The sequence below is a fragment of the Plectropomus leopardus genome, chromosome 14 (assembly GCF_026936395.1).
Source record: "Plectropomus leopardus strain MGB_pleo_1.0 chromosome 14, ASM2693639v1, whole genome shotgun sequence".
Lineage (NCBI taxonomy): Eukaryota > Metazoa > Chordata > Actinopteri > Perciformes > Serranidae > Plectropomus > Plectropomus leopardus.
In genome coordinates this window covers 26,729,972-26,741,468 of record NC_142189.1, presented here as the reverse complement: position 1 = coordinate 26,741,468, position 11,497 = coordinate 26,729,972, and the positions used below count along the sequence as shown (strand labels likewise).

The 11,497-nt window shown below is 38.8% G+C and overlaps 1 protein-coding gene across 2 annotated transcripts in view; it reads left to right on the top strand.

The window, feature by feature from the left end:
* Positions 1-3,157: 3,157 nt before the first annotated feature.
* The window catches only part of pxdn (peroxidasin), a 57,969-nt gene continuing 49,629 nt past the window's right edge, over positions 3,158-11,497 (top strand). Inside the window, exon 1 of one of the 2 annotated variants that reach the window (XM_088087405.1) lies at positions 3,158-3,424. In XM_088087405.1, the coding sequence (XP_087943531.1) occupies positions 3,240-3,424 (185 nt within the window). In that variant the 5' untranslated portion in view covers positions 3,158-3,239. The remainder of the gene's footprint in view (positions 3,425-11,497) is intronic. The other variant, XM_042500494.2, reaches the window with a different exon arrangement.

Here is an 11,497-nt window from a genome sequence, read left to right as displayed (position 1 = left end):
AATTGAAAAAAAAAACTAGGAAGATGTCAGAAAACTAAATTCATAATTATCATAATTATACACTGAAAATTATGCTACATATTATTTTTTTTGGTTTTACCTTTTTTTCTTCGTGTCAGGTAATTTTCTTTGATTTTTTTTTTTTTTTTACTAATTTCTTGCCAATTTTTTCTTGTTAAGTTGCTCATTACCTTCTCCCCAAGATTTTGCAAAAAAACAAACCAGCTGGCTCATGTTTCAAAGGGTTAACTCATGGTTTATGTCAAAATTGACCAAAAAGCCACAGTAGCTTTTATTTTAGATTCATCACCATAATGAATAGAGAACAATAACGACTTTCACGAGAAGAAAATAACACAAATGGACATTGACAGAACAGAATATTTCCACCAGAACTGCCTGTAAATAAAATACCACAGTCCAGTGAATATACTGAGACAATGCTCCCACTGTTAATCTGGGCCTCCAGTCCATCAGGCTGTGGAAATGCTAACAATAGCAATGGGACGGCATTCTTAGCAGTGGAAATGCTAACAATGACACAGCAGCGTGCCAGCAACAGCAGACACAACCACCTCTCACCCACGCAATACAGCAGTCGGGAACACAGATGTGGAGTGATGCTGAGCAGAGGTCCAATTTGACATAATAGACCAATCAGGAGGCTGTGTGTACAGTATGCATGGAGAGCTGCTGCTGAGTAGGGGCTTGATGGGAAATAAACTACCAGTCTCCTTTTAAGTTGTAAATAAAAGGTTCTGGAGAGGAGCTACATAATGGAAAACTGGGCTGAGACTGTCAGTCATTGAAATGTGTACTACGAGCAAGACACACATGGAGCTATTACCAGTTTTTTGCCTTTTATGTTATTTTAACGCCCAAACACACATCAAATAAAACAAAACTATATATTTTTTCTCTGGCCTGTTACATTAAACTTCTGTTGTGATGATATGTATTGTTATTTCCACTTTTACCAGCAGATGTCAGCAAACCCAAACTATTAATAAAGGAACCTTGTGGCATGAAATACTAAATAGTGGTGGATGAAGTACCTGAATGCCACACTTGAGTAAAAGTACAGATATCTTAACAGAAAATGACTTTGGTAGACATCAAAGTTACCTATTATTGAGTAAAAGTCTTGAAGAAGGCTTTCTGATATTTACTGTCCTTAAGTATCAAAAATACTTGTATCATATTAATTGGACTTAAGTATTGAAAGTAAAAGTACAAGTAAATGATGTCAATGAAAAAACAAGTGATGAGAAATTTTGAGAATTATGAAGTATATTTCTTTGTAACATTGGCCTACAACACCTTAAAAATGGTGCCTACATTACACTTGAAGAAAACTTTTTTGCAACTTAACTCTTCACAGCGTGGATCTTCATCAGTTTTTGTGCTGCATTCAGGTAAGCAAATTCTGATTTCTTCTGAAAACATAGAGGAAAAGGTAGTGAGCAATTTGGCAAGACATTTCCCACAAATTGAAAGAAATAAGAAAAAGATGCCAAGAGAATAATTTTAAAATTAAGTTGTTTTTTTTAGATTGGCAAAATTTTTAAAACTAATAATTTGGAGAAATGTCCAGAAAACTATTTTTATTAGAATTATATATTTAAAATTATGTTTCAGAAAAAAATATATAAGCATTTTTTAGTAAATATTCAGCAGTTTTGGGGTCTTTTTTCTTGTTGTTTATTTCTGGGGGTTTTCTGCTTTTCCTTTCTGCATATTTTTTTTAGAGAATTGTCTTTAATTTATTTTCTTTATTTTTTTTAATTTATTTTTCTAGGTTTATGGGTTGACAGACTTCATATAAATCTTCCTGTGTTTTAAAATATTTGGGTGTCAGCTGATTTTAATCAGTAAAGTGGTTAAATGTTGAACATCCAATTACATTCAGGCATGTTTCTCGTTCTGGCTTCTGATTGGTGCGCAGTGACATCATACAGTACCTAATTAAGCACACCTGTGCATAATGAGTCAACCGAAATTCAAATGAGCCGACCGTTAGAAGTCATCAGTTAGCTGGCTGATCTACATTTTTCCTTATGAGAATGGTGGGAAATTTTTATTTTCGGTAATTTCATTAAAACTAAATATGTGTCGGATAAAATCTGGCAGTAATGTTGGCTAAAGTACTGCAACTTTCAAATTCCGTGTTTTACAATTACAGGCTGGATATAACTTAAACTAACCCTTTATTCTTGCTAATTTAGCTTGGTTTAGCTAGGCTTCTCTACATACAGCACCACCCTCTACACTAAGCTAGCTAAGTAAGTTATTTGAAAGAGTTTCTTTGCCTTACTGTATTCATTTTTGTCACATTTTACATTTAAACATAGTTTCCCCCTCTTCAAAGGTAGGCATTTGGCTAATGTTAGATAGCATTGCAAATTAATATTAAAAATAATGGCTGTATTCCATTTAACTGCTATATGCCAGTTGCTTGGCCCTAACAGGACTGTTGGGAGAAGTTTACCTGAAAATTAGAAGAAAAAAATAAAATAAAATAAAATCGTACTTAAAACAACGCGAACGACAAAGAAATTACCTGTAAAAACAGTGCTTAAAATGATAATAAAATAATGAAATAAAATAAGATCATTATTACTTATTATCAGTTTTACGAAGTTGCTCATGGCTTTTTTTTTTTACGTTTTGTTTTTGTTTGTTTGTTTGTTTGTTTGTTTTTTTAAGGAAAACCAATTTGCTGGGGATGAGAAAGTTTGAATAGCCTACTTATAAAAGTGATGTCAATCCAGGTTTCAAATGGCTAACGAGATGAGCCCTGTCCAGTACACATATATTCCCGAATCAAAGATGTCCACCTTTAATATATCTACATACCCAAATCCAAAAGTTTCCTCCAGGGCATTTCGGAATTTAACCTGGCTCACGAAATTGCGCTATTAGCTGGTTCTACAACAAACTTTGGGATTATGAGAAATTGCAAAGGGGGGGACTCAAATTATAGGATTCGAGAGCAAATGAGTTGATCGTGCAAACAGTATATCATAAGTAGGCTATACAGCTGAGGACAAATACGTTTCTAATTATCTCAATGAAAGACATTTTTTCCTTCCCTTTCCTAGGATTGTATTAACACACTGCCCCACTTCTCTCTCCCTCTCTCCTCCTCTCCTCCTCTCCTCCTCAGGGGGAGCAGACTTGCAGTGAGTGTGTGAGAGGGGCAGCTGGCGGTCTGTGCTCTGCTCGGCTCACTGCTAGCAATGGCGCTGCGAGCTGGCCAGCTCTTTTCTCCGTGTCTCCTCGCGCTGTCTTTGTTATTGCTTGCTAGCGGACCACAGTTTGGACTTTGTTGTCCGAGTCGCTGTTTATGTTTCCGAACCACCGTGAGATGTATGCATCTAAACTTGGAAACCGTACCAGCAGTTTCTCCTCAGACCACCATTCTGTGAGTAGCCTTTTCCTCTATCCTAACGGGAACCAAGCCTCTGGGCACAGTAGACGGGAATGCAATGAAAGCCTGTGCATTTTTTCCACATTTAAGGCCCATGTCCAAGTTATGACGGTTTATATGCTTTGCATTATTAACCACGCTGTTAAAAACAAGTTTATAAAATGGTTAATCACTTGAAATTTGAACAAAGGCTTTGTGGGAATCCAAGGTCCTGTGGCAGTGCAGAGGTTATTGCAATGTCTCAGAAAGTTTTCACAGAGTTATGACACCTGCCAGTGGGTTCAGCTGTTGGCTGTAGAGGTTAATGAACAGGGGTTTTAGGGTCACACAGCTGGTGAAGTTAGCTGCAAGCAATGCAGAGGGTCAGACTCTTCAGTAGAGGTCCCTGCATGAGAGAGCTTGTATGAGGAGCTGCAGCAACCTCCTAAATCTTCTTCATGAAGACATGCATTGATGCATTCTTATAGACAGACTAGAGGTAAGAGTCTGATCAATGTTGTTGATTTCATCAAAACCACAGTGTTGCTATACAGACGTCACTGGGTGTGTTGTCGTGTTTTTGGGAAGTGTTTACTTGACGTCAAGGAATATCAAGGTCAGGCTTGCTTTAAACAATGGATCTTTGCACCACATTGTGACAGAGACACAATGTAGAGCAGTTTCTGAAGCTGCTTCCCTCTCTGTAATCAGAAAAAGCTATCATTGTGCCTGCATGGATTTTTTTGCACAGGACAGGTTAAACTCCATGTTTGACTTTCCCTCTGAGATGAAAGGAAGGAAATACTTCTCACTTGACAGGCACTTGTGACTGTGTCCTGGTTGTCAGGAGCACTCTGTCACAGTCACCCAACTAAACAGTTTCCTTTTTGATGTAGTCGGCCACAGTTTCTCAGAACTGCAGTGAAAGAAGACAAAGCTCCAGATCTGTGCAATCACCCAAATATGTGGCACCCTTTGTCTGTAATTGGCCACTGCAATCTTGTTGTGCATTTCAGTCCATAATGCACGGACCTATAAATAGCTTCATTCAGACTGTAAGCAGGGGGACAAAGGGGCAACTCAGCCAGCCTGCACCGCAGCAGCAGCAGCAGCAGCAGCATGAATTAACCTTGTCCTCCACCATCTGGGGTCAGCCCACAGCCTTGAAGGGTGGAGGGTGCAGCCCTGCCCAGATACCCCCAAAGCAAAGATGAAAGTCAACACTTCACCACAGCAATGAAAGGATTGTTCAGGTCTTCTGTAGGATGTGTCTAAATCTGTTCGAGGGCTGATCAGAGCAGGAGAGCATGCTGTGGTTTCCCAGGGGCTTTCATGCTGGTGAGCTTTGAAGCAGCAGCCACTTGTCGCTTTTCCTTCTTGCTCTGCTGTCATGTCAGGACATGAACACAGTTCCTACCCGGCCTCCTCTCATTCTGCTGTATAAAAAGTTGAGCACATACTGGCCGTCTGCAGTGGGAGAACTCCACAACAGCAAACTTGAGCTCACCAAAGCGTTGTGTCCTTGCAGTCTGCGGGCTGTTTGCTGTGGCAGATCGAATTAAGCTTCATAACATGGTAGTCAAAGTGGATTGAGTACGTCTTTAAACACAGAAGTAGAGGAGTGTACAGCTTCTAACAGAGGTGTATTTATCTCTTTTTATCTTCGGTTAAGAGATAATGTTGCAACTAGGGTCCAAGGGTTCAAACTCCTCGTCTAGACTCCAAAAGCATTTCAGGATTAAGTAATAGTGGGTGAAGATTTTGTTTTTATATAGGCACTTGACCTTTAGCTATGTGCCGTATAGGTGTAGGCACTGCATTCCTCCTTCCACCTGGCAGCATGCCATTGGAGGAATTTATAATAATACTGTCTTAAGAATATGAGAGGATCTGCCGTGATAACCCTCAGCACACAGACAGTGTAATCTGATGGAAAGGTAAAGCAGCTGTTCACTCAAGATCCTCCTGCCTATCTATTTATCACATTTCTCCTTATTTGTATATTTTAACAGCATGATTCTTGTCGGCATGATGTCAGTCAGTTTCATTTCTGATTAAATGTTTGTTATTGTCAACTCAATCCTTTAGTTGCATACATCAGAGTTTTTTTCCAGACCCAACTTTAGATAGAGGATGTGCAGTTTATCTTTGTTGTGTCTGTTGGATTTTTGTTTATCTGAACAGCAGCAAAGGCATTTTCCCTCCTCTAGGTGATTAAAAACACTTTAGTGACTCACCTTAGATTCCAATAGACAGGGAAACCCCTAAATGGTATATGTTTATATCCATAAAAAAATCCATGTAAATATGCATGTGATTAGAAAACATTATGATTAAACAAAGGTTGTCCAGATAACCAAGGTACTAAATGGACAGTTGTTTTTGAGTAGGTTCAAATAATGAATGTTAGTGTCTTCAACTTCTTGAAACCCAAAACATCTTTTTTTGTTTCCGCTGAGCCTTGGCTCAGAAGCACTACTGCACGTGGGCTTTGTGCCAAGAGCTTTTCTACATGACACTTGGATGAAGAAACATGGCCATTTTTTTCCCAGATTTGTTGGGTTCTTTCTGGCCTACATTTGTTTTTCAGCTGTTTTCTCGGAGGACTTTCTGTTTGAGGCATGATGGTAAATTGCATTTCCTCTCTGTAACGACACTGCTGCATATCTTCCCAGGGATTCACTGGAGTTGGAGAAATGATTACTTTTACATTAGCATTATGTTGCCAACATCAAATATAGATTGTTTTTTACTGGTATTACTTTAGCAGCTCAGGAAAAAGGCTCAACATAACAAGTTTTACATCTTTGTATGACATGCAGCATCAAAGCTTGTCAGTGTAACAGAGGCTTTTTAATTCAGAAGTCAGGAGCCCTGTGATCCATATTCTTGTTTTTTTTCATGTATTGTGTGGCATTGTGTAATGTAACATTGTGACCCTGGAGCTGGATTACACACACATGTGAAGTATGTGTCTGCACAGCTGGAAACATGTCAGTCAATAGTGAATCTGTTACACTAGTAACTAGGCTCATTATTGTCTTTTGTAGTTCTGCATTTCCAGAACCATAGTGCAGGTTTTTATTGTTCTATGATAAATGAGGTTTTTAAACACAGTTACTTCGCCATTTTGATACTGCATATTTCACAGAAGGCAGGGCACCATTCATTCCTATGAAAGTTGCTCAGTGGCACATGAAGCCAAAAATAGTCGACTTCTTCTCTGTTTCCTCAGCATTGGTCCCACACAGCAAACACACGCGAGACTTCCCCCGCCGAGCAGATACCCTCTGATTAAGCCTGTCCGCTAACTTAATTGGTGATAAAAATGATTTTATTATGTGACCCTTCTAGAATACCGAATGTTACTGGTAGGGCTGGGCAATATGGCTTTAAAATAATATTGCAATATTTTTAGGCTATATCACGATACACAATATAAATCTTTTATTTTGAAATCTCCTCAAAACTACTGTTAACTACTAAAATAAGTAAATGAACTTCAGTTACAAATAAAGTAGCTACTGCCATAAAATAAAATTACATGAACTATTGTTAAAATGAAGTTTAATATAATACTGTTCTAATGTTAAATAAAGTGAGGTATAAATTTAAATAAAGTATTGCCATAGTAAAGTTAAAGAAAGCATTATAATTGAATAAATCAAAGTGCAAAGCGTTATCAGATGACATAAACGAAAGAAACGATACAGCATAAAATGAAACAATAGACATTTTTTGACGTCAGACGATATATTTCATCATATCGCTCACCCTAGTCACTGGACTGAATGGATCAAATCCTGATAGTAAAACAAGTCATTTTGCAGGGGATATGCTCCTTAAAACAAATGATTCACTGATTTACAGACGTTTACTTCACAATGTAAGTCTATGGTTAAACGTATTTTGGGGCCCATTGGCATCATGTAGCAGGCCTGGAAGTTGTAATGCCACGGTTTGGTCACTATGTCAAATTGGCTATAAAAGTCTGCTCTGTTCCTGGGGTTGTAGACTTGGCTGCACAGCAGGGTTCTGCCTGGTAATGGCTGTGATAAGCAGACACATTTCTGTGGCAGACTCCTTTGAGCTCTGTATGGATAGTTACCTGGTGGCCTGCAGCCAGCCATTGTTGTCTGTCTAAATGTCTTAATGTCTTTTACCCATCACCCTGCTCACAGCCCAAAACAGCGGCCTGGTCTGAGTAACAGTGTTAGTGAGTCAGGGAGGGAAAGTGGAGCTCCATTGTGTGGAATTTGCTGCAGTCAGGCTTTGTGAGGCGCTCAGTCTCTGCAGCATTATGGAATGCAAAGCCAGAAATCCCCAAAGCTTCGCTCATTTGCACAGGGAGATTGGGCCCAAGATAGTTGTTGAAAGGAACTCCAGTGGCCCCTTCCTGTGCCCATCCAATGCAGGACAGCTGGTATATTTGGGGTAACACAGGTTCACATTTCATCTAAATTAGTTTCTGAAAAGTAGCCTTGAATAAACACCAAATTCTGGTTATTCTAAACCTCGCCATTATTTTACTAGCCATATTGATAATAGATGATTAATTAATTGCATTTTAAAGCATATTTTTTCAGCAGAAAACTGTGTACAGCTGCTCTTAAGCAACATTGTTCTCCGGGAAGGGCCCAGGCAACAACAAAAAAAGTGAAAAGAGAGTACTTTCATCCTTTTTTGTTTGTGTGTCTCATGTATGGATGCATTTTCATTCTTTTTTTTTTTCCATTGTTGCATTATTTGTCCATAAAGCAAATTGTAAATTGTTTCAGAAAAGTAGCAAAGAAAAGTGTTATGTAAAGTCTTAGTTCCCCATTTTGAAGTCATACAAACTGTCAGCTAAAAAACTAGTAGTTATATGACATCATTTTTGGCAGCTTCATTTTCCCCAACCTGATGTCTGGAATCAATAAATCCGCTGATGCAGTCCAGTGCATTTACATTCAGAATGACTTGTTCTATTCTGTGATATAACTTAAATAAGTCAGAAGACCATTGACCAGTACAAATGGACAGTTGTATGTATGTGTCACTGTAATTGTGGACAGAGTTAAGAAAAACATGTAATGTCACTGTCCTTAAGCAATGTGACATGAGACTGTTGTGTTGATCCTATGGAGAGCAGCGCTACCATCTGTAGCCTGGCTAAGTGATTCAACTGCAAGCGACAAGATAGTGACATAATTCCAAACTCAGTCGACTGCCATGATGGAACCAGTTGAAAGGGCCCAGTATGACAGTGACCGGAGCTTGATTGTCTCTGACAGAGAGCGCTAGAGAATGAAGAGATTATTTTGAAAATGCATAAGAAAAGTCCCTAATGCATCATCAGTAATGTGTGTGGTCACTTGTCCACCATTCCTATATGACGTTTTTGAGCAAACCTGGACGGGACAGTGGTTAGGGAAAGGCTCTGTAGGATTTTGATAGGCTCTTGTTGTGCACCAGCGCTCCCATGACAAGAAGCAAATCCTTGTCATTTTTACACAGGATGTGCTTTGCAGAGAGCTATTGCAGCCATGTTTGGAGATCCTGGTTCACCATTCCTCCAACCAAGCGAGGAGCCAGCCATGTTCTTGTTTAACTGAGAATGACTCACGCACGCCCGAGAGTCCTTGGCAAGCCCACTTGGGCATGTGTCACAAAGCCAAACGACTCCCCTGACTAGAGAGGGAGAAAATGAGAGGAGAGGTCCACACATGGCACTCAGATGCTGGTTGAATTGGGCAGCAGCCAGGTTCACTCGTCGTCCTGGCTCAGACAAGAATTTACAGAAACCTCTTCTGATATTTTCCTCGCAGCTATAGTCCCCATTTGAACAGTTTGGCATCTTATGATCTTTGTTTGCTTTGTAAATACATAGAACTCTTCAGACTTAGTAGCCATGGTTGCAGCTACATGCTAGGCCTGTGGTGGTGGTTATCAAGGTCAGCAAAATGATCAAATGTATGCCCATAAATTGTATGATATTACCCCTGCATTTACAAGTGGGTTTCTTTAAATGAGAATGTAACATGCAACATTTTAGCCAGCATGATGCCAGAATAAACAGCAGGGTTTTCCCGACCATTATAAGACTTGGGCACAGCGCCTAAGCATTTTTTTTCACAGTGCCTAAGCTGAATGAACAGAAAAATAACTATGCTGTCATTTCTGGCCGCGCTGTTTCAGTCCTTTTGTCTGCTCTGTGTCACACACTCCGAGATAGGGAACCACATTAAGTGGATCCAGCACAATAGTGAGCTCTAAACTTGAGGGTTAATAGGTGTTTTTTTTTTCCTGGTGGCTACTGACCAGCCAGAAAATTTGGAAGAATAGGTCCAAATGGACTTGGTTTTAAAGTTGCTTTTCACAGATGTCGTGCAGGAACAATTTGGGTTTAAGACTAATGAGAGAGAAGAGCCCATTAACGTTAACAATCTTATATCTAACTTATTGCTAATATGTAGTAACTTTATGCTTTTGTTAACCAAAGTCAGGACAGGAATATATAAATATATATAAATATTTAAAGTGGGTTTTTATTGTTATTATTATTATTATTATTATTATTATTATTATTATTATTATTATTATTATTATTATTATTATTATTATTATTATTTTATTAATTGTTGTCATTTTTCTGCTGTTATTGTATTTTCATTATATCAGTGGTGTAAAATGGTCTTAAAATGACAATAATATCATTTATCATATATCATTTTATAGTGCAACAAAAGTAGTTATCACGACAGGCCTAGTTTATGCACATCAGTGACAGTGCCAGATATTTTTATGAGTGGTTGATTGTTTAGCAAGTGCACTCCAGCTTGCTTATTTTCAGACTGTATTTTCTGAGCAGTAACACACACTAATACATCACAGCAATAGTCTGACAGTTCAGCCACAAACTCTGACACCACATGGATCCAGCACAACAGTCACCACCTACAGACATTTGCCAGCCACAGTGCACTTATTCAACACTTTGGGGCGCAGGATTTGTAAGGGATTTTTTTGGCATGTCCGTGAATCTGAAATGGCAAAATTAAATGTTGCATGTTTATTAGCACCACCAGCTGTCTTTGGTGGTGACTGTTGAAAACATTGTTTTTGAAAGTAGGTCTTTCACCTCACCAGTTACTGTGCTTTAACAGTTATCTGCTTTTGTTGGTGCAATGGGTCACAGATTCACTGGTTTCTGCAGGTTTCCATCAGAAACCAAAGAGTTCAAATCATTTGTGCTGTGTCCGTATACTTGAGCAGCATCATAAACCTGCTGTGTGGGACAGCTGATTATCAAATTGCAAATGTGAGAGCAGTGATAAGTGAAATAGACCAGATAAAGGCTCATTTAATTTTTTGCATCAAATTTCTGAGGTGCCTTACTAAGGAGGCACATGATTGCTTGCCTCAGTTTCAGCCAGACTAAAATGGTGATTTCCTACCTCCGAGCTTTTTCTAAATGGCCTCCACAGTGTGTTAATATTAAAATGCCTGCTTGGTGTTTCAATGTGTGCAGGGAGAACAGAGCTTTCCCAAAATGATATCATATGCCAGCCCAGTAATGGTCAAGGGCTGTGTGCCACAGCACCAGTTAAGAAGACAATCTTTAGTCAGCTCCAACTTTCTCAGTGATTAACATTTAATGGCAATATAGCCAAATACACAGCAGAGCTACTGTCATTAACTTGGATTTATTGTGATTATGTCAGACAATATCACGATTCTAAAATAAGAATTTATAAGACTGTCTCTCAGCAAAGAAACCTGCTGTGTGTATAGCTCAGTCACAGGTGGAGCAGCGTGGCAGCAGAGTTAAAGAGACAATCTTCTGTCCTCTAACTTCTTCTGTAATGACCCATTTCAAACAAGTTTTTTTTTGTTAGACGATGACACACCATAAAATGATGATTTAGCTAGCAGGGCTGCCTGTTCCACTATTTACCAGATGTTGTTAATGATGTGCAGTTTTGTTGTTATCCAAGAGTACAAAGAATAAGAGATTTAACTGTTTTTATGTTGTTCTGGTGTGGACAGATGTCTCTACAAAACTGAACTGGAAACACTAATGTGAACAAAAATCATTTTCACAAGAGT